Consider the following 28,000-nt stretch of genomic DNA (forward strand, 5'->3'; position numbering starts at 1 on the left):
TTTCAGCGTTTTTCCGCTACCTAATTACGTCTCGCGGCGCGTATACTCCTCGTACGGTTCGCTCACATGCAAGAGTACAGGTATTTTTACGTTCCGTTCTTATTCGTGTAATCATTGAGTACCGCCTCACACATGAAAGTAAGGGAGGCGGAAAGAATCGTTCGAGCGAGCACATGTACAATTTCGTATCCAAGAGGGGCCTACTTATTCCATAGAAATAATGCTATAGAGCCTCTTTCTGACGTTTTCCTGCCTATATCACAGTGTGATCGTCGATGCGCCAGTAAGGCTCTGCAAAGATGTCTCTCGTGGTACTCGTATCGACCGAGGCAAGAGAGAAGTTTCAGTATGTTTGCCCCCCCCCCCCCCCCCCCCCCCTGAAGTAAGAATACGCAACCCTCTGGCCTATGCAACGCAAAACTCGCACTCACCTACAGAACCTGCTTTTGCCGCTTATTTCTTCATAACCTTTCTCCTTTTTCTTTTTGTCCCTGCGAGGCGACACCAAGGAGGACGTTTTCTCTGCCGCCGCGCTAAAGGCGCGCCGTTCCTCCAACACGACTCGGCTACTTTCCTATCGCAGACTTCTCGACCCTCCATTTAACGGTCCGCTCGCTGAGCTCTGTAATGGCCCCCGTGCACAATGAAGCCGACCCCCGCTTTGCAAACAAGCGCGCAGTCCTCGGATTCCGCACCTTCCTACCCACTCTACTCGCCTTTCGTCCCGCAAATTGAATTCCGCGGGCGACCGCATTGGGCCTCCTGTTGCAATCTCCGACCTCCGCGAACGGCACTCTGCACGAGCGCAGAAATGTGTTGCGCGAAACTCGACACGCATGCGCATACAATGACGCCTCTTTCAATTGCCTTCGTTAGTTTCAATGTCGCAATTATGCCTCTTTCCGCATTCAGTTCGCTCGACAACGAGACTCGAGCCCTGAGTCTTGCACGTGAGCACGAGACAGCTCCGCCTTTTTATTTCCTCAGTTTGATGGGTGGTCCGGAAAGGATCATAGTAGCGCTGCTCATCACTGGGAACTGAATACTGACTGCAACGCTTGTCATAAAGAACGCAAAGACGCAGCGCCGATCTAAAGTTCCAAAGAGTCGCGGTTAGCACCTATAGTACGCTAAGACTTTAAAAATGCGCATTTTGTTAAAGAAGTATAAACAGTTGAAGTGCTCTAAATGTAAGACCCCCACCCCACCCAGCCTTCCTTCCGCAGCACCCTATTAATAATTCGCACTGGTGCAATACGCACATTTCCGTCTCACCTCAAAATTCTTATGAAAAGTATCGCGCGAGATTCCGAAATTCTGTGCCTCAGCACACCAATATATGCCACTGCTGATGGTGTAACCTTCATGCCACTTGCCAGGCGGCGCCCGTTACGCCGAGGTGCTCACGCGTGCTTAGCACCTCTAACGGGTAGCCCTGCTAGCGCCGCACTCTGCCATAAGAGGAAGTTATGCGCAGAGAAGAAACTTGTTGTCCAGTTTTTCTTTCCATCCGTTTTCCGTTCACTGCGCTCGCTTTCATCGCAGCTACTATGGTAGCTGGGCAGGCAGCCTCTCGCCGCTTGTCTCGCTTCCATTATCGGGACAAACACACAATCTGTTTGCCTCTTTGGAGGGCATTAGGCTACCTCGAAGACACGTGGCCCTCTGAGCGCATCAAGGCAGCAGAACATTGCTGCTGGTCTCGACCTCGCATGCAACTACGCTCGTCCGCTCCCTTTTATCACGGTCTGCGCATAAGGACAAATTGTTACATCCACCGCCTTCTCCATAACACGCTGTTTATTTCGCCTTCTTTCTTGTCATCTCGCTCCAGTCGCAGGACGCAGGTGCATTAGGAGGCAGTACAAGGGACCCGCATACACTTCCGCGCAAGCATAATCTGGTAGGCGATCCGTTGTTCACAAGGAAAAGAGCGCGACAGAAGAAAAAAATTAGGGGGGGGGGGTGGGGTGGGGGGGGGGGGGGGGGGGGAGTACGCAGCTGTGAGTGCTGCATGTTCATGTCTGCCCGCGTCCTTTGTTTTTCACCCTCTTTTCCCCATAGACATGCATACACACGCTTTCATCTCCCTCCTACTTAACTATCCTGAATTTTGTTATTCTTTCAAACGTCGCAAAGCATGAATTCCACTAGTGTCTAAGGCGCCAGCATAGAGTGTGAAGCTTTCAGTACATGGTCACCGATGCGACGACGATGCAAAAGACACTTAACACACTGTTGGTTGGCAACTGGCTGGCTAACAAGCGCAAACCGAAAACTGAAGTTTACAATAACGGAAGGCAGGCCGAGATGGTTTTGCTCGTAAAACAATACTTCTTTTTTTGCACTATGCTTTACGGTAAAGCTAATAGCACGTAAGTTTTTTCTTTTGTCTGCGTTCTGTCTTCTATGCCAGCAGCCTCTAAATTTTAAACGCGTCAAAGCTTCCCCTGACTTTTTCTGAAGCAATGACACAACAGGGCTGCGCTTTACGCTTCGTAAGACCAAAAGCACGAAAAAGCACACGGACGCAGAAAGACGAAGGACGCGCGTTAACTTCCAACTGACGTTTATTAGAAACATCGAAAGATATATAGGCGCATGAAAGGGGGGGGGGGGGGGGGGGAGACAAAAACTAACAATTACAGCAGCATACAAACAGTAATGTCACTCGATACCTGCTCAGGTACATTAACTCCTTTTGTTGAAATGCTGATTGATGACGTCCTTACGCAGCCACTGCCCGTCCTATCAACCTCTAGCGCCTCCAATATCTCCCTTGTGATTTGCGAAGGATGCCAGTTGCAGAAGGACAGTTGCAGATTGTGGGAAATCCAGAGCACAATGGCCGCCATCCTCATATTCAGTCCACGGCAGTGAATTGCCAAAGTTTCCTGTATCCCGCCCCCCACACCCCTTTCATGTGCCCATATATTGCGATCTTTCGATGTTTCTAATAAACGCCAGTTGTAAGTTAGAGCTTGTCCTTCGTCTTCCTTGCGTCCCTGTGTTTTTTTCGCGCTTTCGTCTTACAATGCATTACCAACTAGCCCGCACCCACACCTTACTATGCTTCATTTCTGCACACCGGGCCCTTTTGTTTGTGTTGACCTTCCTCTTTCCTACCTCATCCCCTTGATCAGCATAGCCATTTGTCGTGCGCGCCCGTACTCGTTCTGCATTCGCACCAGGACGATTCCGGCCTGAGGTAATTCACCTTTTCGGTGGCTTTGCACCGCTCTACGGGCCACGGAACTCCGGATTTAATAATAATAATAATAATAATTGGCTTTGGGGGGGGGGGGGGATGGCGCAGTATTCGGTCTCGTATATCGTTGGACACCTGAACCGCACCGTTAGGGAATGGATAAAGGAGGGAGTGAAAGAAGAAAGGAAGAAAGATGTGCCGTAGTGGAGGACTACGGAATATTTCGACCACCTGGGATTTTTAACGTGCGCTGACATCGCACAGCACACGGGCCCTTAGCGTTTTTCCTTCCTAAAAACACAGCCACAGCGGTCGGGTTCGAACCCGGGAACTCCGGATCAGTAGTCGAGCGCAAGATGCTACGAGCGGAATGGCGGCGGCAGGTGCGCTTCTACGGAGTCTGCCTTTTCCACCGAGTTCAGCAGGAAGATTCTCGACCTTCGGTTAAGATGAGAAGATGGCAGGAATCCAGTCGCATGGTCGACCAAACCTCCGAGTTTCTCAGGCGGTACATGCTCATCCACCTCCGTTCCAGTTAACAAGAAAAAGAGAGTACTCGACAACCAGCAACGTTCACTACTGCTGCAGGCGTGCACCTTCCGGGGTTCGTATGCCGGACACTTTCCCTGGGACAAAGTTTGCTGTGCAGCCTAAGAAGTCTCGACCAGAGCTCCTTTGCATGGTGAGACAAGTCTCGAAGCTAATACCGGACAACAAACGTGACCGATGTATTTCGGAGGGCGTGAAGGTTCTAATGTGCGCCAATTTTTCATCTGTCAGTTCGCCTTTGAAGCGTGTCGAGCGCTATTTGAAGGAGCAGGATATGTGTGTTCTTGGAGCAGACAAGGAGGGGATCGCCGTTATTCCTACCGTTTTGTTAAAGAAAAGGCTAAGCACGCGATTGAGGCGTCTTTCAAGCCGTTTTTGAACACGCCGACTTTCAAAGAAAAAAGCCCACGCAAAAAGGTTGTGCAATAAGTTTGAGCTAACGATAGTCGCAAAACAAATTGAGAAAAGCAAGTCCAAAAGCCTCAAACTATTTTTCTCCGTAAAAACGCACAAAGTTGACTGGTCCTTGCGCACTATTGTCACGGAGCGCGGACGTGGCAAAAGGCGATTGCACTCCTTTTTGCAGGTGGGGCTGAACCTCCTAAATTTTGACGATCCCTTTTTGATAAGGAATCGAAGTGTGATTCAGTTTTTACAAAGCCAGAGTGGGATGTGCTGCAAAATTTTTTCTACTGATATAAAAGACCAGTTTTATTGTCTACCGCACGAAGGCCTACTGCAGTCTGGCGAGGAGTGCATTGTTAAGTTTGGGGCGGTCAGATTTCGAAACTCAACTGGTTTGAGCGTAGGCGGGTTCTTAGAAATGCTTTCTATGTATCTGCAGTCCACGGCTGTAACATGGTGCGATGACGTCTTCATACAAAAAGAAGGAATTTGCATAGGGTCGAGCATCGCTCCTATTTTCAGTGATATATTTTTAGCGCAACCTTGACAGGGCCTTGGCCGACTCCCCTTGCACAGTCGAAAGTCTTACCAACCTTTCGGTACGTAGATGACTTTTTAGTAATTTTAAATGTGGACGATGGCGGCTGTGAAGAGGAAGTAGCCCGCATTTTAGCCATTTTTTTTAGGCTGACCTGAAGCCGCTTGTTTTAACCCATGAGGTTCCCGATGGGTCGTCCCTTAGATTCTTGGACCTCAGGCTTGTTTGTTCAGATTCGAGTTTGTGTAGGGGTATACGAGCCGCGAGGTAAGAAACCGCTGCTACATTTTGCTTCGGCGCGCACGAAGCTTGTAAAAAGAGGCATTGTGAAAACCTGCCTGTCCAATGCTCCAGAAAAGTCCTGCACCCACTTAGTTGGAGAGAGTTTATGGAGGCAGATGATCGCCTAAGAGAGAGCGGCTATCCAGCCCATCCTCTTTGTGCCTATGGCTGGGGGCACCCTCAAAAAGCAAAAGGATGACAGTGGAAAAGTTGCAAAATAAAAAAAAAACATAAAAAGAGTGTCGTTGCCTTGCCGTATATTCACACTTTATCCCACAGTCTCAAGAAGATTAATCGGAGAATGAATATCAACGTGGTGCTTTCAGCACCCCATAAACTAAGCAGGCTCTGTAGGCTGACCAACCCTTCGGGAGGACAAGATTCAGGCTGCAGAACACGACATGCCAACAGGTATGTTGATTGTACTGAAGGCATCATTTATAAGATACCACTGACATGCGGCCGTTTTTACGTCGACCCAGAGTGGACGATGCGTAGACGAGCGTTTCCCGAGAACATGCCAACAATGTGAAACAAATGAGGGAAACTGGCAATTCACTGCCGTGACTGTGAATATGAGGGTGGCGGCCATTGTGCTCCGGATTTCCCACAAACTGTAATTGTCGACCGGCATCCTTCGCAAATCACAAACGGAGATATTGGAGGCGCTAGAGATTGACAGGACGGACCAGTGGCTGCGTAAGCACGCCATCAATCGGCCTTCCAAAAAAGGAGATGATGTATCTAAGCGGGGATCGAGTGACATGACCTTTTATATGCTGCTGTCATTGTTAATTTTTGTCTTCCCCTCTTTCGTGTGCCTATATATCTTTCGATGTTTCCAATAAACGCCAGTCGGAAGTTAGACGCTTGTCCTTCGTCTTTCTTTGCGTCCCTGTGTTTTTTTCACGCTTTTCGTCTAGCAATGCATTACCAACTAGCCCGCGCCCCACACCTTACTAGGCTTTACGATTCGAAAGGCGACGATAAAAGCGAAACTGCCGCATGGTTGCCTCCTAAAGAGTCTGCATGTTGCGCGACAATCTTTCAGCCTGTTCCGCACTTCTTAAGCCACACGATTACGGCGTTCTGGAGACGACCCTCTTGGTCGTGGGGCTGATTGTTGGTGTTGTTGTTGTTTATGCTTCCTTGTGCCTTTCTCATTTTCGTGCTCATTACCGACAGGTGCAGGCGTTCTTCATTTCACGCGGAACAATCCACTTAGACGTATCGAGCGCCTATGGTAAAGCCATTGATGCGAGGTGCTATACAACGGCATTTCTTATCGTATCTGTTTGATCTTTCTTCCTCGTTTCCTTGCTTTCATAGTTCCCGTCCCCTCTTATTTTTGCAGCAATTATTTGAAATTGCTGTCCGTGACCCCCATACGCTAGTAATGCGTGCGTCGCTGGTCAACGGGAAATAGCGGCGCATTTGGAGCTCTTAACCTTGCCGAGTTCAGTAAAGCCTGCGATGATTCATATCTGTTTTATTGCCAGAAGAGGACGACAGCTATCCGCTGGCAAAATTTTTATTCAGTTGCGACTTTGTTTTCTTGCAGCAGAGTACCAGCAAGCTTCTAAGACCACAGATATATCCTCTTAAACCGCACGTAGTTTCAGGTTCTTCAGTTTCGAGGATGCTCAAGTCGATGCCGGATCAGAGCGACATTGTTGAGGCTTGGTTGCCCACCAACTTTGTCTCGCTATCCATCCACAAAGAAAGCCGCGTGATACGCGTCTTGTTTCCTCTTGTCGTCGCCAAAGTGTCTGCTGAAAACAATTCGCACATTGACCCACAAAACACTCGGTGTTGACACTAGTGCGGAGGCTGCGGTATCTCAAAGTAAGTTACGCTACCCCTTACCCGAACGCGGATATCTGCTCGGCACTTGTCGCCGCTTTTACGTTACATAGATAGCGCGTATCCTGTCCAGTCCACCCTAGCTTGAGCACAAACGAATTCTTTGCACTGAAAGGAATCTGTGGGCCGTATCGAAAACCCATGTGGTTGGGCCGTTATGTACACGTGCTACTGCTCGTCTTATTTTGAGCTACTGCTTCCGGCGACGTTGAGTGCAGTCTATGCAGATTCGATCCAACAGCCGCTCTATAGGTCTCATAGTCCACTGCACGCAAAAGGGTGGCTCCGATCAATCCTTTTTGGTTTTGTTGCGACATTCGCCTCGGAGGCTCATGAATCCGAGCTCGCTTGAATGATTACGCCAATGCTGCCAACACCTGGCTTTCTAAATCTCGCTTGTACACTGTTCCCTTGGCTGGTTGCACACGGTCTGGAAGGAAAATCAGCGCTCTTGAAAAGTTTGAAAACGGCATTGTCAAATGTGCTACACCTAGCTTTGGACTGCGTTATTTAAGTTACGCTAACCTGTTCCCAAACCCGAGTTCTATGATCGATGCACAACTGTCACGGAGCTCGCATGCCTTTGCGCTCAGGGAACAAGTGAATGAAGCTATAAAAAAAATGTAGGTTTCTTCTCTATCAGCTTAACACAGGGCAGGTAAATACCATCCTTTTTATGCGTTCACAGCGCCCCTGCCTGATAGACAACTGCGATGTCCTGACCCTCTTTGAAGGGCCCCTAAGAGAGAGCTGAGATAAGAAGCTTTGTAACTTCTAAGCGTGTCTCGATGTATACGCTGCAGCCATGCCATCACTTAGATACTAGCTCTGCTCGATATAAAAATTGTTCAGACGCACTATCTCTTGTTTCTCGACTCGTAGCAGAACGGAAGAAACCGCCTTAAGTCGTGCCAATGTTAAAACGCGCTTTTAAGAGGGCACGTACGCAGCGGATGTTGCAAGAACATTTGTTCTTGAAGCAGATGTGAACGGTTCTTGCCCTCGGGCAAAAAAAAAAAAACAGCAGGCCGCCCCGAAAATCCCAAACCCACAAGCTGAGAAGCGGGTGGCCGTGCTGTCCAGCTCAAGCATAGAGGACCAAAGACAGCTGGTTCAGCGCGTGCAGCAAAGAGCTAAGGCCATAGAAATAACAGAAGGGCCCTTTATAGTTCGGGAGGCGCAAAACTCTTTACTGAGTAATATGTTTATTACAAGCAACACAACCGCCTGCAGTTATTCGGGAGTACACATATCAACTTAGCGGGTGTATCACCTAAGGTGCTCTTCAGTTGTTAAAAACAGGCTTTTTGGTTAGAAGACCTCTCTTTTTTCGGCGTAAAATTACCAGCGGTGCAGTTCCTCAGAATTCAGCTAAGAGAGGCTAACTCGTAGGCTGGTTAACTAATGCTTAATTGTTAACGTTTAACTTTTACTGTTAGTCTCCTGATTTTTCTTTAAGCGAAATTTATTCCCCGGGGCATCAATGATGGGTGAAGGTGTGATGAATGATGTAGTAGAGATTAAATGAATGGAAAAAGGCCAGCTGATTTGATGAAGTCCGGCAGAGAACGATGGTACGGTCCCTGCGTCTAGGCAGTCTCCTGATTTAGTGAGGGGCGGGTGGCCCACCTTGAGTAATATCCATATCAGTTTTTAGAATTTCGAAAACACAATTACCCTCGCGTTGGGCCCAACAAATTATGTCGAAATCGCGCCAAAATACATGCCTTTAGAGAATCTTACAGGCAAAGCAACCTCTCCAGTGCGCGTAACACGTCGAAATAGACAAAATTTGTTGGGCCGCAGCGCCGAGGGTAACTGCGTTTTCGAAATTCTAAAAACGGGTATGGATATTATATACAGTGGCCTACACGGTTCTTGAAAATTGAAGAGACTAAAGGCAATAGTTAAAAGTTAAGTATTGAATATCAGTCAGCCAGCCTACTAGTTAGCTCGTCTTAGCTGTATTCTGATGCGCTATACTTCGGACAATGGTAAATGGTATGCTGAAAAAAAGCGTTCTAACTCAAAAAGCCTATTTCTAAAAGTCGCATAACATCTTAGATAACACCCTGTACCTGGCGCATTCCCATAACCGCAGTTCATCAGTATGTAAACAAATGTTCCCAGCCATGAACACTGTTTTTTTTTTGTTACGGCAGTATTGTCTTTTTCGTTCTAACTACATCGTCACCTTTTTCTCACACAAGCAGTTCCAAACTGTCATTAATGGCTGGAAACAAAAAAAAAAATCGAAAGGAAAGTACCTATACAGGGTAGTTGCTGTGAAGATTTAGTGACGGATATAATATAGCCTAGCGATATATTCTGCGGTGTTTATGGCCGCCCGACAGTCTCTGCACAATAGGTGCAATCATTCAGGACGGTTATACGCCTTATTAAAGCATGTACACATTTCGTACTCCCTTTACATCTATTGCCGATAGTACTCCTGATCCACTACTTCCGCAAGTTCTCGCCGTCAACCTGCGAAGTTTAGAGATCAGAGAACTTAAAATGTCCTGAACGGAGAAAGACTGTTGGGAGGCAGATGCAGTGCAAACGGACAGTGAATAATACGCAACTACACCTAATACAGGCTTTACAACAAACAATACGAGGCATAACAAACACATAGGCGTGAGGCGCCCTAAAGGCTCTGCTACGCTTGAGAAACAACGTAAAGGGCTGGAGGTAGATGGCGCAGGCCCTACATAAGGGAATGTAGTTTAAAATGCAAGAAAATGCTTATGTTTTACTTTCCCTCTAATCTTGATACAGCATTGTCAACGGTAACAAAAAAAAAATATATGGGTTTGTGCAAAAAATTACAAAAGAAAGAGAATACAGTCGAATTTCGCTATAACGAAACTGCTTATGAGGATATAATAAATATAACGAAGGAATAGTCATTCTTTCTGGAAGATGCCATAGAATTCCACGTCTTTGATATCTAGTTTTTAGAGAGTATATTTTTCCTACAACTGGATAAAGCAAGCCTCCACTGAATCCCGCTGTCGATTTCGCGCTGAGTATGTCAAATTTTAACTGTGCCCAAGACTTCCGTTTCCATTCGATGCGGCATATTGCAGCACCCCCTCTCGTCCCTGTCTTAAAGATGCACTGTGTTAAATTTTTAGCTGTCATGAGTTACGAAGTAGTCCGATCAGCCACGCTTGCAAGTTGCACTTCTCCAAGCTGTTCGATGCGCACTGCGAGCCAGCTCCGCTTGTCTGGTCCCATGTGGAGTTTAGCTTCCGCTTTTGCAGCATGCTTGCTTGATTAATTCTAAGTGCACTTGGCGCGCTTGAGGGTATTCAGGTCCCCTTTCACAGGGTCAAACAACAGAAAATGAAGATGCAGAACAAAGCCTTCGGTCTGGCGTACGCATCCGCCACAGGAAAATCATCTCATGCGAAGAATTTCTCTGACCCGCGTGCTCGTGAGATATACGGCGAAGCCAACCAAAACAAATGATCGCGATCAAATCGCCACAACAGCGCGCCCTTTTTCCCTCCCTGTCCTCTACGACAAAGCTCCTTCAAGACCCTTCTTCTAGGCTCTGAAACCCACGCGAGGTGCGGAAAATACCGGCTCGCATTGGCAAGGTGCGTGTTTATTCGGCCACGTGGTTGGCACTCAGTGCGCGTGTTGAACGCTCCGGCAACGCACATCGGTGACACACTGAACGCCGGCTATGCTGTGTCAGCTGTGTAGTGGCAGGTAAGCCCGCTGACCTGCGACAGTTATCCAAGGACGCTTACCGGTACAACGAAGCAACGGCTATAACGAAGAAATCTAAGGGCCCATCAGACTTCGTTATAGCGAGGTTAAACTGTACCAAAAATTACTTCCTCATATATTTCTGGGGAAACACAGAGGTTTTCTGGATGTTTCACCAAAGCATGAACAGCAACACTTACCAGCGAATCTTGGCAGGGATATTTCTCAGTTTTCCGCGTTGTTTTTTTTTTTGTCTTCTCGCTTTCCCAAATTAGAAGCCATTGCCCTGCATAGTGACCACTCGAGTCTGCATTTTAGCGGGCTCTTGAGCTATTGTTTCCTTTCTGTAGTTCCGCCGACGTGCTACAGGCTATGTCCCCGCTATGAACAGGGGAGATCTGCAAAACGGGGCATCCACGCACACCGTCGAAAGCGTCATCACCGCTGTTTTTTTTTTTTTAAAGAAAGCGTCATTCATTTTTGTCTTCTCGTGTACACCAACTTCAATTTTTCACGTTTCTCGCTCACAGCCACACACCCTCAATTTCTCACCACAATATATATTTTTGCTTTCCTCCCTCTCTCAGAACGACTTCCAACTGCGCTGAAACTCCACGAGCTGCAACAACATTTCCAAGCTCAGAAGTAGCAACGTTCACCAGGGAGTCTTGCCGACGCGAGAGAGCGGTAGAAGTGGGAAGTATGGATGACATCAAGAAAGAATAGGGGTAATACCTTCCACAGCCATCTCGAAACTCTAGAGAAGGCCATCAATCATGCAATACGCGCAACTGCTGCAGTGGGTCATTATTCTTGCCCTTTTGGAGACACGAGTTACCCGTCAGAACATTCCAACTAGTCACCAGAGAACGAGAAAAGGGAAAGTTGGCACCGAACTAAGAAAGCGCAAAGTGTCTTCCACACGCAGGTGAAACTGGCGTTGCTTCTACTCTCGCCATACTTTCTCCGCTTGGTATAGTTTTGATCGATTCTGAGTACCCCGACGAGAGGTGTTCTGGTCTGTAAAACTTGGATTTTAAAAGCATAAAAAAGTTAAATTTAACAGGCCCGGCTCTAGCTGCGTTTGAGATCTGAAAATGGCTGCTTGTGCATCGAACAACACACACACACACACAATTTATAAACCCATCGCTTGATGGTTACCGCTCTTGATATTTTTCAAAATATGTCTATCCAAGCCAAATTTCTCGAAACGATAGTTGTAATAGCGAAGCTTCAAAGACAATGGTAACACTGCATTCAGTGTCTCTGCATGAAAAAGAGAGGAGAAAGCCGACAGCCAAATCGCTTTCCGGATGCACGATACCCGCATACGGGTACACTGCATTGGGACACGCTACATCAGGCGTGCGTTGATATGAGTCCATAATGAAGAGCCTGACCGTGAAGAAATCCCGCAAAAATATTTGGTTTCAGTAGTTGGAGTGGTACGGTACCATCATTCATTTGTGAAATCAGAGCAAAAAAAAAGGAACTTTATACTCATGTTGGAGCGAAGGTGTCCAGAAAAAAAAATAAATAAAAAGCGCAAGCCGCTCTCCCAATGACCCACGGAGCCTCCCGGCCATGGGGGAGCGACGGCCAGCGTCGCAGGAGTCTCATAAGTAACAACCGCGAAATCACAACGCGCCGTGGCCCCGGGGCTGTACAGGTCTGCTGACGGAGATAGTCAAACTGCTAGCTTTGGTAAAGGTCAGAGAAGGAAGACCGAGTGACGCCGGTTATATGGTGCGTTATGACGCACACATTGTATCCCTATTATTGAAAAACCCATGGATAGAGCAAAAGAGAGAAACAGGTGATGGTGCACTTGGAAGCAGATGAAAGTGACACAGCGTGCGCCCTCGCTGCCGCTGTCGAGCGGAATGCAGCGACTAGGGCCAACGCGCCACTTAGGCCCTTCGACAAGCAGCAAATAAAAGCAACGCCATGCATCTCGCCTCCCTCGCCCTCTCCCCAATTCATGATGAAAGCAGACTCAGTTTGCACTGTGACTCAATATGCGCCGAATCTCGAGATACAGACGCACTTCTCGACCCACCCAGTCTATGTTTATGCGCACCGTAAATGCGCCCACGATGCCGACCTAAACGCGCGTCAAAGCTTCGCAACCGCGAGGCAAAAGAAAAACAGAGGACCTATAGCTCTCATACCCACAATATGCGCGCAAGTGGTGTGTTGTTATTACGCCTCGGGTGTGAGATAGGGGGCGAGAGAGGGACGGCGCACTCTGCGCTACCATGCAGGCCGCGCTTTGTTTTGCTTGTTGCCCAACTCCGCTGAGAGCCCCCGCAATCACGCACGCTCGCTCGGAAAGGACTGATGATTTCCCGTATTCCCGAACAATGCGCTGCGCTGCGGCGGCGCCAATGTTTGCGCAAACAGGAGAGAAGCGGACCAGAAATTCTGCGCGAGGCCTCTTTCGATCGCGGAGCGCGATCGCACCTAATACTCTCCGCGCCGCAACCGCCCGTCCGTCGTCGTTGCTTCTTTCACGGCCGCGGGGCCCGACGCCGCGCGCAGCACGGAAGCCCGATCGCGCGCGTCCCGGAATGGCATCTATATAGCCGCACGATCTGCATGCAGCAGGGGCGGCCGTAATGGAGGGTTTCCTGGCAGCACGTGTGCATTGCCTCCGCCGCTCTGTGCTCGCCCACGGCTCGCGTTGATAGAAGTCGCGTCGAAAACACGCGGCGCCGAGCCCTGCGAAAAACGAACGAAAAAAATAAGAAAACGCGCGAGAATAGCGGACTTTGCGGAGTTGTACCATATGAAGCAGCGCTAACTCGATCGTCGGTCTGAAGCTGCGGTTGACGGCACGAACAAACTCGAAACGTTTCGTAAACTGCGGGAATGATAAAGGCGATCCAGTTTCTGCGCCGCATGATATTCCTCGAAACAATGCCTTATACCCCGTTACCCCCCCCCCCCCCCTCGGATCGCAGCGCTCAGTCTAAAAGTGGTTGCCGCCGTACTTGATATAAATCGGCGTTCGCGCGGCAAGAAGCTCTTTCAAATTGGCTCCTTTGTGTAGCTCCTGTATGCTTACAAAGAAATTGTTTTGGCGCCAGACGGGAAAGAACTTAATTCCAGGGAACCTATCAGCGGCGTTTGAGGACAAAGAGATATTTTTTTAAAAAATGTGCTTCATTTCCGAGAAACGGTGCTCTGAATGGTTGTAATATAACATCCAGTCGCTGAGTCCAAATGACGGGTATCGACGCAGGTTAATAACTTCGCACAGGTTAGCCCAGAAACGTGTCTGTACCTCCGAATCAGATTTACGGCTACTGCTACTTCATTCGCGTCAGTCATATGCTATAATCTTCACACACACACACAAAAAAAAATTGGAGACAACGTCCAAGGCATAGACGGCGAGAGTAAAGCAGGCAAATTTAGGGCGCGGTATATCTTATGACCTAGGTGCCTGCTCGTTAAGCACAACTTTTCAGTGCTCTTGAAACTAGCTTCGCCGTTCGCAGTGCGTCATGCTTAGGGGTCTATAGTCGGGACTGGCGGAAGGTCAGAAGCCCCTAAAGATGAGACGCATTCTAAGAGCCTTATTTGCGCAATCCCGCTAATGTGTCCCGACGCACACGTCATTATACTTAGACATGAGGATAAACTTCTTGATAGGCCAACCCGCCTCACGGTATTAGGTTGTGGTTTCAAGATGTTCTAAAGGGTCATGCTGTGCCCGACTGCCTATAGAAAAACAATGCAGTGTGACCAAAATTAACTTCTACAGATTTCTTAAGATTAGGCAATGAGTAGTGCGTGAAAACCACCTCCGCGCATAAGTTATGCGGCCAGGGGCCCACAAAGTGAGATGACAACTGTCGCCGTCAGGCACATAATTAACTAAAATTATTTATGAACTTCTTAACCACTGCGGCTAGCGTGAATCTTTTATATTGGAAACAGAAAAGCGGTCGCATTTCCAGACTGCTCCATTTGGTAGATTTCGTCTAGCGCGCGCAAAATACTCGCCCTCCAAATTTTTCCACTTATTTCGCGTAATTACGCATGCAAAGCGGTGGGAGGAGTTTCGTGTCGACTCCCACGCGAAACTCCTCCCTAGTGTGACGCAGCTGTTGCGTAGGATGCTCTCCCCATTTCGATAGCCGAAAGTTAAAGGGAAACAGTTATCAGCTTCACCGGTCGCTCTGCGCCGTTGGCAGACGAAACGCCGCGCCACGCTAGTAGGAGTTACGCGCTGTTACATTCGGGCGTTCACCCGTCTGTATTAGCGGTGTCGTCAGCAAGGCTCACCTGTTGGAAACCAACAATAAGCTTCTTCGGGATGGTCCCGAGCCACGCGATAAGAATCGCTCCCACGTTCCCCGACCCGAGTACCCCGAAGAGCGTCGCCCGGGTGGACTCCGGGCGAAGCGGAGAGGCCGCCACAGTGATCGAGCGGCAGCTAATCCCAAATGGTCGTTACTAAGTTGGGGGAACTAATACGGCCTGGCTCCCGGTAGAAGACGGTCGGCGAGGGAAAACGGCGGCGGATTAGCGGGCATCGTCCGCCAGACTTGGCAGACATCGCCAAGAACGAAGCGTCCCTTTCGGCCACTGGACCCAACCGTGTGATCTTGTCCAGCGCGTCGGCTGACATCTAAAAACAGGTTTCAGCCCCGCGTGGGGACTTTTGGCTGGCCAGAAAACTTTCACCCTCCGCAGTCCGCGTGAGCCTTAGGGATTCCTCCTCTCTCCCTGGCTCGACACGTCACGAGGGCGTGTCCCTATGTGCGGTGGTGCGTGTTTCTGCGTGATGACGCAAGGTTTAGGCCACTCCCACTCTGGCGGAGAGGTCCTCAACCTAGGGAATCTAGGGACGGAGAACTGTATAAAAACTGGACGGCGAGTGCAGTGATGATCATGCTCAATCATGCCCCTCTTGTGTGCTCCTTCTGGTGCTCCATTTTGGATCCTCCATTATGATCCTACCTTAAGACCCTCTCTTCGGAGAGACGTTCATTTTGATCTCTACAATGTAAATAATGTAAATAAACCCTCTCGTAACCTTCCTCCCATCATCGAAATCCTTTTACTTGTCGGCAGTCCTGTCCTGGTGGTGGTGGCGGTGTTCGGAGCAAGCGTCGTTCCTGACCTGTGGTTCCGTCGAGAGCGACTCCGAGCCCCACATCAGCAACTGGTGGAGCGGTGGGATTGAAGCGCCCTCCCCAACAGCGCCGATCCTCACCGCCTTGCATGTGAAATAACGCAAAATCCAGCTGAATATTTGGACGCAAATATCTGCAAACTCATGCATGCTAGGAGAGTTCCACAATACGATGTTGTGTAGGAATATTAATTATGCCTGCCTGTTAATTTCCAATACAAAAATTCTGGCTTATTGGAGTCACTAAAAGTTAACACACTTTTTAGTTAATTAGTTGCGTGACGGTGACATTTATTATCTCACTTTGTGTCCCCGTTGCTGGGCAACTTCTGTGCAGATGCGGATTTTCCGAACCACTCGGTGCCTAATTTCATAAAATCTGTAAAACTTTATTTAAACATCCTAATCCTTCTAATCCCCAGCAAGGTAACACAAAAATACACCTTGAGGAAAACTATTTATTACGTCAAAGTCCGTGTTTATTTAGTTTCTGTTAATTGATTGGTTGACTGATTTATTGATTGATTGACTGGTTGGCTGGCTGCTGATTGATTGGTTGATTGATGGATTGATTGACTGACCGACCGACTGACTGACTGACTGACTGACTGACTGACTGATTGATTGATTGATTGATTGATTGATTGATTGAACGCATACCACGTGTCAATGGCCATGTCCTTGCTGCTCTCTGAACCGATTTTATCCTCCAGGTTGCTTGCGGCGAACAGTTTCAACCATATGAAAAGGTGTGTTACAGTCAGCAACACCTGAGCACTCGCGTCTAATAAAAGAACGAAAGAGAACTCTGAGTCCATACTGGGCCCGCCAGTTCTCAAGAACCGTACAGCGGTGCGATAGAATATTCTATAAGGCGTTCCAATCGCGAGAGTGGAAGAACAAGTGGATCGCGAGGAAGTGGCGCGCGGGCACGTCTGTCATGCGCACAGACCGCCGCAGGCACTGCCGTCGGATCCGGGGCCGTCTGCCGGTGGCCTAATGGCCCGCGGCGGCCATTGAGAGAGCGGCTGCGGGGTGCCGCCACAGCAGAGAGGGGCGTGGCTCCTGACCCACCCTCTGAGAGGGCTTCGCGAGGAAAGCAGGCCGCTGCACAGACGCCGATCGGTGCTCGTTCTTGCACGTACACCACCGGGGATGTCACCCGCTCATGCAGACTAACCGTCGGATCCCAGGCTTATTCGCATTGGCACGCGAGTTTTAAAGGGGCTCTGAAACTCCTTCCGAGGAAAGCACATTAACTCATTTAATCACTGCACTTTGTTGCCATGAACACCGGAGCTCTTCTACACGCAGCAGACGACACAATCACGCGTCAAAGTTGGCGAGCCCTTCCCGGCGACTTTTTCATGCTCGCACCCTCCTCCGTCCCGCGCATCTGCGTAGACATGGTGAGAGGTGGCCATTGGTTAGATTCTTGCAGACGTCAGCAGCTACCCTGGCCGCGGCCAATGAGCCGCTTATCTCCGGCGGCTCGGGAAGTTCCGCTCCCAGAGGGGGGTCGGCGAAGGAGAGCCTACCTTCCAGCGTGCAAAAAGTGACGAGAGGAGTGGGAAAGCGCGAAGACGCTTAAATTCAAATTTTATCTACAGATAACTCCGCTTCTACAAAGCGCATTGAAAAAATCCTTGCTGGACACTATTTGTGAAGCGGCGTGCTTCAATATCCCAGGCATGCCGCAACTTTATTAGAGCCCCCTTCAGAGCCCCTTTAAGTGCTGCAGGGACCGTTTGCAGCCTTCAGCTAACGAAATCGAGTGTGGTCTCGAGCTCAAAGCCAGCTGTAGCACCGATTGTTCCTTTGGGCAGCCATCGCAATCGAAAAGTAACGGCAAGAAACCGGCGATGCCACCACCGGAGTCGTCCTTTCCATTCACTTGGGTCCAAGCGTTATGCTATCCGAGCGGATAGTCTGGCCAAAGATTCCGGCTATTCTTCAAGTCAAAGGGTGAGCGTGTGCCTTTGTAAACTACCGAGATCACGGTATCAGTTATTCAGCCATCTCAAAGAACAGCAATGTGATCCCTCAAGCGATAAGGGCCAGCTTTGAAGTCGGAAAGAGCGTAAATGATCCTGCATTGAGCCCTCGCGTTCGTTTTTTTTTTTTGCTTCATTTCTTCATGCATAACGGTTTACTATTAAACGGAGAAATATCGAGCCGCTTGACTGGTCTGAGCCGCCGTAACGCAAGCCGGCTGTGATGAGCGCCAAGCATGAAGCAGGCGGTCGGTTTGTCCAATGTGTACGGGCTGTGTAAACAATGCCCAGCTGAGTGTTGTCATGGAAAGAGCAGCGACTAACGCCGTATGCCACCGCCGATCACGGAAGGTTGGCTCCTCCATTGCAAGGCAGGACGCCGAGGGCTCTAGCTGCATGCTCGCTTCGAATAGCATTACGCCGCTACACAGCGTGCGGTGAGTTCAGGAGCGAGCACGAACGCGTTTGCCGAGCATCCGCGGCGAACCCTGTTCGTACTCTGAAACAGAGAAAACCGACCTCTCTGCAGCGGACCACTCTGTCGTCGTCCTGCCGCGCTACTGTGGCTGGGCCGCGAGGATTCATTGGCAGAAAGAAGATTGTGGACCAGCCTCAGCATTCGTTTCAGGGTTTTAGTTCGACAGCACTACTTCACGAGGCCGAACCGGATCACCGAGTTCGTGTGAAGCTTGACCTTGATGGTGACCTTGGCCAAACAATAAATAAATAAAAAATACTGCCGCGACTGGCATTCGAACCCGCGGCGGCCCGAACAGATCAGTTTCGCTGACCACTGCACGAGAGCACTATGCTATCGCCGCATGCAGCCGATCATGCCTCGTGTTAAACCGCAACTCACTCCCTTGCTGTGCATTGCACATCGTCGTCTTTATCACTTAAATGCTACTGGAATGAAGACGATCATGCTCCGACGTCAACGTCGATGAATCTCCTGAGGCGGCCGGCTGACGCTCGTGCTGGAGAACTGCTCCTTGTGACCTTGCCTCACGTCCCGCCGCTTCATCGATTACTTGCGCAAGAGTCCCCGTCCCCGGCGCTTCTCACGTCCCAGTAAGCCACCCTTCACTACTATCGAACTAAAATCGTCGCCAGACGAGCCGACGACCCAGCAAAGCAAAACCATGCGCCAACGAGGCTAAACACAAGCTGTTGCACGTCTGCTCGGTTTAAACTACGATAACACGCTACCACATTTTCTTAAAGCTTTAAATGCTTTTAGCTCCCCCTCCCATTCTAGGCAAACTTATGCGAGCATAGTCGCAACCTGATGAACATGAAACCGAACCTACCCGAAATATTCCGAACGATTGCGTCAGAACGGCACTTTCACCGTACTTAAAAGTTACCAGCGGAATTCGAACCAGCGCTCCCGCAAAAATAGCAGCACTGCTTGGCGACTCTTTATGCCCTGTGGCCATTCTTAGACGAATCGCAAGCGTACTCTTCGCGCCATTTCGCTTAGGAATGCGAAGTTTTAACGCAAACATTCGGTAAAGATTGACGCCTGAGTGTTCTATGGGGCAGCACGTGAGTACGCATGATAAACTTCTTTTTGCTGTCGCACCCTTCGAACAGAAAATATAATTATCACTAATTGCATCCCTAATTGATGCAAGTGCCAGGTTGTCGCTGATGTTATTTAATTTGGGTGCCGTTGAAAGGATAGCAGTGAAATTACGTGAAAAATTTGTGTGCACAAACGTGCACAGAGCGCCCAAATGACCACAATCCTGGTAAACCTACTTAAGTTACTTGCGCGGCTTATGCAACCTGCATTGATTTGAAGCGCGTTTTGCGTTTTATAGGTCTTCAAGGTTCGTCTCGCTCAAGAACAACAGCAACCAAATCATCAGATAGGGCGACCGAGCATCTTTGCACCGAGTTTTGATAAAAGCGGCCTTTCAGGAAAGGAAATGGCGCACTGTCTCACGTCTCTGTGGACACCTGAACCGCGCCGTGAGGAAGAAAAGAAGGTGGGAGTGAAAGAGGCGCCGTAGTGTAAGGCTCCGGAATAATTTCGACCACCTGGGGATTTTTAACGAGCACTGACATCGCACAGAACACTGGCACCTTTTTGCGTTTCACCTCCATCGAAATTCGACCGCCGCGGTCGGGTTCGAACCCGTGTACTCCGTCTCAGTATCCAAGCGCCCAAGCACCGAGTTGTTTTCAGAAAGACCATAACTCTCCCTCGTTTCCCGCAAGCTCCCCAATATACGATGGGCTCAACCGGTGGCAAAGATATGTCAGCACGATCATTGTCCAACGGTGCAAAAACAATGAATGCACTTGGAAATCCAGGCTTCGCTGCCGGAAGTGCGAATCTTTCTTCGCCGGCCGCGCAGGACTGCTTTAACGACTTCCGCAGTAAAACGTGCACCCGCCGCGGTGGCTCGTTGTTAGCGCGCTCGGCTGCTGAGCCCGAGGACGTATTTCAATCACAGTCGCAACGGCCGCGTTTCGATGGATGCAAAGTGCAAGAAACCCCACGTTTTGTGCGATGTCACTGCACAGTCAAGAGCCCCCGAGTGGTGCAAATCAAACCGGAACCCTCCACTACGGGGTCCCTCATAGCTCGTGTGCCGCTTTGGGACGGCAAATCCCATATATCATACCATAGTAAGATGTGAAATCATGTGCTACTTGTGCTTTAATTAGTCTTAAATCCTAGTTAAACATCAAATTAATCAAGAGTCTTGATTTCTTTGACTGTCAGTCTTGGTACATAGCCAAAATTGAATGGAATTGTGTGGTTTAGCACCTCGAAGCTACACATATATGGACTATGAAGGACGCCGTAGTAGAGGGCTCCGGATTAATTTAGAACACTTTACCGTGCATTGACATCGAACAGTGCACGGGTGTTTTTGTGTTTGAAACCATCCGATATACGGCCGCCGCGACAAGGAATGCACCTTCGAAAAATTGAAAGGATGCCATTCAGGCGCACTGGGCCCAATTGTTCGCATGAACTAATTTTTGCATAGCAATGAATTCTGGAAACTAACAAAGATATAATCTCAATAAATTCAAAATTTTCTTGGCCATATTTCTAAAATCGCCGCCGGAGGGCTTAGGTACAATAATGGGCTATCGCGATGCGTTTGTTTGTTTGTTTGTTTGTTTGTTTGTTTGTTTGTTTGTTTGGTAGTTGTTAGTCTCTCGATCTTTGCATCGCAGATCGTCCTCTCCTTCACCATCTATCATCCATTCGTACCACGTTTCAAATGCCAGGCTTCCGCCGTGGCCGTGCATTTGAGCCTGTTGAGTCAAGCGACAGAGAGAGTCGCCTATGTCCCCAACCACGGCTTTATATAACCATAGACGAAGGCTACCAAACGCGTCGCCAAGGCCGACGAGTGGGGAGGCGCTATGACGCATCAAACATCCAAAATGGACGCTTAGCGTCCTGCCCGGCATGGAAAACAGGAGCAGCTGATTGAGGCGGCACGTGAAGCATCGAAAGCGGCTGAATGGCGTGACTCCTTAAACCACGAAAGCAACCAGAAAGACCATGCGCGCCGCCTGGCTCGAAGAGAAGCGGGCTAGAAGGACGGAACGTTCAGCAGCCAGTGAACCCTGCGGATACCCGAATGCGGCTACCACCATCTATGAGGCGTCCCAGAATGCGATACGCTTTTCCAGTGACGCAATTTTTTTCTTCACACTGGCGCGTACCAAACCCAACTCCAAAAGGGACGAGTCAGAAGCCTTACAGCAAGATCTAGTTTCATTTGAGCTAGTTGGTTGTAGCTTGACATGGTTTACGCAAAAGGCGTACAAGCGCTAAAAGACGAAGACAAGCACACTCAAGACAGACAGGCGCCTGTCCTGTCTTGAGTGTGCTTGTCTTCGTCTTTTAGCGCCTGTACGCCTTTTGCGTAAATTATGTCAGAAGCCTTATTTTTCAGTGACTTTGCCAGTATGAGTAAGTAACAAAAAACTCAAGTGCGTCAAGCGCTTTTGAGAGTTAAAATCTCGCACTTGAACCTGACGCAGGTTTTGCACATGCGTCAGATTCCAGTAGAGTTCGTTGCGCAACAACTGATCCACCAGGCTATCCTTGGAAGTCTGATCTAGCACATAGCAAGTGAACCTGCGCTCAAGGTAGAAGTGTTTTCGACCTTCGAATGTTAGCGAATCGGTCAGACGACGTAAGTGTGAACTGTGTGTCCGATAATGTGTCATTTGCTTACATATAATGTTGCAAAGGAGAGGCAGCACGGATTCGTTCGACTTCGGCTAAAGACGTATGCATGCGCCTGGTTCTATACGGCAGATACCGAAGCTGCTCTATCAGGCTTCACCGTCTCCGCCAGATAATTCCACCGAGCTCTGTTGCGAACAGCACTGCCCCTCAAGTGTTCTTACTCGTTCAATTACCTTTCCGCTTCTGGTGATAATGCGACTCGGTGAAGTTCCGCATTGAACAAGTGCTCCCAGCTCTGGTTGCAACTCAAAGAACCTGCGCAAGACGAACGTATAGACCCAAGCATTCTAAGACTAGCAGTCACGGGGACCACGCAACCCCTCTGCCAAGCTTATCAGCCGCATGACCACATCGCGCGGCTCAAAGTGCTCCTTTCAAGATGCACTTCAGGACTCTTCGAGCCATTAAGCAAGCGACACTCTCCATTGCGGGAAACTACGCTGTCCGTCATTCGACCGTGCGTAATGTCAGATCGTTACATCGAACGTGTAACAAAGAACCAGGAAGGTAATACTGTGAGACAGCACAAGAGACACAATAGGACACGAACTGCGATTTCCGTGTTTGGTGTGCAATGGAAGCGGTTCCGGCGTTTATTAGCGACACCAATGCGAAATTCCGCGCATTCAGCATCGTACCTCAGGGTAAAGACAACGCATGGAAGGAACGTGAGGTGAGATCATTTTTGCGGAGAACAGAGCGCTCACACGCGTCAGCGATGGAATCAACGGTCTCTGGAGTCGGTATTCCTGGGTATACACATAACAGGCATGAAGCTTAATGAGGTGGGCTGCCGCTTCAAAGCGCTGCTAAGCGCCGCTAAGCCTAAGGACCGTAGCCGACGTCATGGCAACCGAGCTGACACAGACGCTTGCAGCGTCGTTGCCATGACGGCAGCCTATCGTCAGGGTCTTTTGTTTCCTTGGGACACACAACTGAGCAAAGAAAGAAAAAGAAGTCAAAAGGCACCGCCAAAAATAGAGTATCATCCACGATGCGCGGAAGTTGTTTTTGCCGCCGATATTTTTTCCATCGGCATACAATAAATGATCACATATGTATGCCAAGTTGTCACCATAAGGCAAGAAGTTCCTCTTGTCGGTACATGCTCTTTTTAAAACACACAGCTCTATTGCCTGTCAGGTCTGTGAACACTATAGGTGACCTTAGAACACAAATTTATCCAGCCATTCTCTCAAAAATGAAAAAAAAAATCATACAAGGCACAGCAAAACTCGCCGAAACAACCGGACATTTGACGAGCACGTCTAAGAAGAAATAATTCACGAAACTTCAGCTTTTCACCGCCACGCTTAAATTGCGAAAGATTTCGCGCTGATGCAAAGCACTCTCGTGCACCGTAAGTTCGTTTCTATAGCCACAAGGGGTTAAGCACAAGGAGACCCAGACTATTTCGTCGTACAGGGACCATTCATCGATGCCCCATTTCTGGGCGCGCGCAGCGCCGAGCCCCTCAAGCTGGACACAGAGACGTGCACGCAAACAGGGACGGAGCCAGGACATTCATGAGTAAAGTGGCGCTGAGAAGGCGTGGGAGAAGGCGAATTTTGGTTAGGCATGATGCCTCTCTCTCTCTCTCTCGCTGCTCCCCGTGGCGATAAAACAAGCAAAATGAACAAAATTCTGCAGCGGGATAGCTTCACATATTCGCTTACCACTGCGGCGGCCTAATAGGGGCTGACTGCCAGGGGCTGAAGGAAGCGCTGGGAAAATGTTTGCCACCCGTCGCCTTCACTTGGCGCTGTCTCTGCTCTCAGACGTCGCAAGTGGCGCTTTCAAGATTTTTTCACCGTCGAGAACGTCTACTCGGCCGTACGTTCGTTTTTCAGGGGTACAAAAAAACTGCCACTAGTCGTCGCAGTGAGCGGGAAAAACGCTGTGATCGGCCCGTCTCTGAAGTCCAAGAAAAGAATGCAAAGCTTGGCGTAAGCAAGCTGCTGTAGGTTAGTTCGTTTCGCTGTTAGCAACTTCACGAAGGGTTTGAAATGATTTCCATTTTCGTTGCCGTCAGCACTTCTGTTTTATTCCTTTTCTTTTTCCATCTGTGCTGCGACCATCATCACCATCAGCCTGACAACGTTCGGTGCAGGGTAACGAGCTCTACCATATCGCCCCAATTAACCCTGCGCACATGCATTCTGTTTGTTTCATCCGGCGAGCAGCACTTACGCCCGGCTTTCAAGGCTTCATTGGGTCATCAGGCCAAGGAAGCCTCCAAGGCTGAGCACTCTGTTTTGAAACTTCATTTTTCTTTGCTGCAGCATTTTTTCTACGCTGGCAGGCTTTCCAGCCCTGCATGCTATTATCGTGCTCTCGTCAAAAAACACTCGAAGAACGCTGCGAAAGAGCGGAAAACAATCGTACACAAGCGGCAACCGGTGCCGCCGAGCGGGCGATGTAACAAGCAACGCAAACTTGGCGGCACACCCGGGCAAATTTCCAGAGTATGGCATTTATATTTTCTGTTCTGTGTACGGGGGACTCCTCCGGGCTCCACAGGCGTTCAGTTTTCCCTGATGGCCGAGGAGCTTCGCACGTCTGTGCGCTCAGGCACTTTCTGAAAGCGCAAAGACAGATCTGAGAAAAGATAACGAATCGCCGCAATATATTCCCAGCTCCAGCAAGTTGCTTGACCCTCGAACGCGCTATCAGCTTCGGGCCATAAAATCGCAACGACAGATGTTATCTTCACGTCGTAAACCCCTTAAAATACTGGCCACGAGTGCACAAAAACAAATATCCATAGAGGCGCTGAAAAATAAACAATAAAAATGGCGTCGAATTGGATCAGCCCGGAAGATACTCGGCTCGTCGTATATAGATCGTTGTGGTGCATATGAGCAGCGTATATAGGCTGATCGAAACGGCTTACTGAAGCCAGCCTTAAAGGTCACGTCTAGGCCTAACGAAGGATACAGTCAGCCGGGCATTCGGAGTTCACAGTTTTTGTTCCTTTCTTTTAATTTCCGAAAAAGCCGGCACAAAGAGGTTTAATATAAAGCGGCGAGAAAGCTGCCGCTGATACGCTCACGAACTGGCCGAGATACATTCCAAGGTCAGAAAGGCGAGTGTTTCGAGCAACACTGCGCCCAAAATGCGCCCTCAACTCGAGCGCCGCATGGCCTTTAGCTGGTTTTTTTCTTTTCTTCTCCTTTTTCCCCCTGAAGAGGAGCCCGCCAGTTTCCAAGATGCACCTTTTGCCAAAACCTGAACGCAGTGCGCCTTGTTGCCTTAGCGACGACGAAACGACGCTAACTTGCATTAGACGCTCCAGCATGCCCATATCCTTCCATGCTCTGCAGAACTTCCCGCCGCGACTTTTGACCTATATCCCCGGCGACCGACCCATAGGCGGTGACCTTTTCCCCAAAAGTTGCAACACCGCTCGGCGCGCTGCGAGAGCGTTTAGCCCTTCGCTTACTGCGTGGAAGGAAGCCACGAATCTCGGGAGAGGGAAAAATGAGCACAATTGAAGGCGCATCGGAGCGCGCTTACCTTTGTGTACAAACATCAGCGTGAAGAGAACAACTCCTACGAGGGATACTTGCGTGCTGCGGGCGACGGCCATCGTTGTGGATCACCGGAGAGAAAGTCTCTTCTTGCGAGCAGACGACAGGGGAGCAGTCTCGTGCACACGGCCCTTCAGCGAAGCGCGCGCGCACACGAGGCGTGCACAGAGCGGTACGTAGTTCACGCGGCAGGAGTGTCTATGTACAAGCGCAGAGCGCCGGGGCCTCCTTCGCAGCGGTGGACCGGGCCGAGTCGCGCGAAACCGCCCGAAAGCGCAGGCCTTGGCGCCACTCGAAGGAGCCCACGGGCAGGCGGTTGGTTTAGCTTGCCGGAGCACCGCGGTGCAAACGCACTCTGCTTACGGGGGCAGGCGCGCGCTTTTCTAACCGGAAGAGCGCTCGGCGAGGTCGGACATGGCACACGGCCCGGTGGTGGCGGCAGCAGCAGCGGCTTTCTCCGTGGAGGCGCGAAGGAGGCAACGCTGTCCTTCGTGACCGCGTGAACTAGCGGGACCCGGGACGCTCGCGCCGGGGGTCGATACGTGGTGCGAGCGGCGGCGCCGGCAACGACGCGTCCGGCGCTGTGCGCACGCGCGAGCCGGGGCGGGCCTTCCTGCGCGGGCCCGGATGTTGATCGATTGATCAACCGGCAGCAGCGACAGTGTGGCGGCAGTTCGAGCGCAGATAGCGTGCGCCCGCGGAAGACGCGCGTTTTGCACGAGGCCGCCGCTGTGCGAGCGCGGCGGGAAAGCCTGCTCTCCCGTCAATCGATGGGCATCGCTGTCGACGCCAGCGCTGTTCCGGAAAGCGGAGATCGCGCCCATAACCGTTGGCCTATGTTCCGTCAATAAATGCGTTCCAGTTCTCTAGACGTCAGGCAAGACGTCTAGTGTGACGTCTAGGAAGCCATCTACATATCCACATATTGGAACTTGTTTACTGCTCATGCCGCCTCGGGGCATAAAAATGTAACTAAAGGTTATGGACAGTTATAGTGCAATTTTTCCTAAACTTCGCAATGACGATAATTAAAAACGCATTTTCAACAGTTTGCACATTTTTTTGCTGCAATAATTTTGCGTGTAAATCAGACTTGTGGCAGCGCATATTGGTCAGTCTACTTGTAGCACGGACGTTAGTGTCCGCTCTTCAAAGACGACGCTAAAGGCATGTGCCGTTATTCTTTTATTATTGACGCTATTGTTGTTGTTGTCCTGAAGAGGATAATGCTCCTCGAAAAAACGAATACGAAAGACTGTAAACACAAAATTAATATGCGCGAAATGTGATACTGCAACAGAAAAAAACGCATGCGTGCCATTAAACCTGCTGTCTGCCGTACGTGTACTCGGCGGCGGTGAAAAACCCAAATACAGCAGCGAGCTTTAGTCCTGCACAGAGTAAAATCAATTCGCAACATGCCGTTGTGTTTGTTCTGAGTCTGTAGAGATTAAAAAGAATGTACGCGAAAGAGTTTATGCAACTAATACAGCAACAGAAAAACACATTTGTTAACCGTCACGCCAGCCACCTTAACGCCCATCGAGGAACCCAACGACAGCGACGAGTATTAATCCGTAAAATCAAGGTGCTAATTAAGATTCGGCATCTGACGATGCCGGATCTCGTAAACAGACCTACAGCGTCCGCTGCTGTAGCAAAGCTCTCAACCGCACGATTCTCTCCTGCGTGAATCACTGCTAGGAATCGTACGTCTACGAAGACTGCTTAATTAGCCACTAGTTTACCTACCAATTAACTTAAAGGAATGACTAACACTTGAAGGACGGTGCCTATCCATACCCGACTCGCTCCGCGTATGTCAGCTCCGCCAGCTTTAGAGAGGAAGTTAGCCTGTATCGATGTTGACTTCGGCGAAGCAATCATCTTGGACTGCTTCGTGAGAAATGGAACGCGTCCAAAGATGGCGGCTGTCCGACTAGACGTCTAAGTAGCCGTCTACTTGGAGGTATTTGAACGCACCCAATGTCGCAGCTTCGAGGCGCACCTGTGGGGCCTACCTCTCTTGACGGTAGCAGCGCTGCAATCTTTTGTAATCGTCAGAAAGGTTAGGCTACTGACGTAGCTTTCAAAGTATTATTTCCTTATCAGGCGGCAACAATAGTCTTGTTTTTAACACTTATAAGGGTAACCCTTAGCACCCTTGTGATGTCCGACGTGCGGGCGAGCCGCACTAGAAATCGCCATGTAAGCCACGGGACATGCCCCTGCTTTCGTGCATGCCCGTATACCATCATAAGTTCTATGCTTTCAGCTAAACGTGTGATGAACATGTCTATATAGGGCGTTTTATCTAAGACTTTGCACAATTTTTAAAAATAGGCTTTTTGAGTTAGAAGCGCACTCTTTTCGGAACAGCATTGTCAGCGGTGTAGTATATCAGAATGCAGCTAAGACGTGCTAACTAGCAGTTTGGTTAACGAATATTGATTACTTAAAATTTTAAATATTACTATCAGGGTCTAAAATTAATCAGAGGCCTGTTGCCCACCGTAAGCAATATGCGC

General features: G+C 49.5%; 1 protein-coding gene across 1 annotated transcript in view; it reads right to left on the bottom strand.

Moving 5' to 3' along the window:
• The window catches only part of LOC144115288 (UPAR/Ly6 domain-containing protein crok-like), a 52,700-nt gene extending 26,588 nt beyond the window's left edge, over window positions 1–26,112 (bottom strand). The window contains exon 1 of the mRNA XM_077649612.1: window positions 25,459–26,112. Within this exon, the coding sequence (XP_077505738.1) occupies window positions 25,459–25,531 (73 nt within the window). The 5' untranslated portion in view covers window positions 25,532–26,112. The remainder of the gene's footprint in view (window positions 1–25,458) is intronic.
• Window positions 26,113–28,000: the final 1,888 nt, after the last annotated feature.

The sequence above is a fragment of the Amblyomma americanum genome, chromosome 1, assembly GCF_052857255.1.
Source record: "Amblyomma americanum isolate KBUSLIRL-KWMA chromosome 1, ASM5285725v1, whole genome shotgun sequence".
Lineage (NCBI taxonomy): Eukaryota > Metazoa > Arthropoda > Arachnida > Ixodida > Ixodidae > Amblyomma > Amblyomma americanum.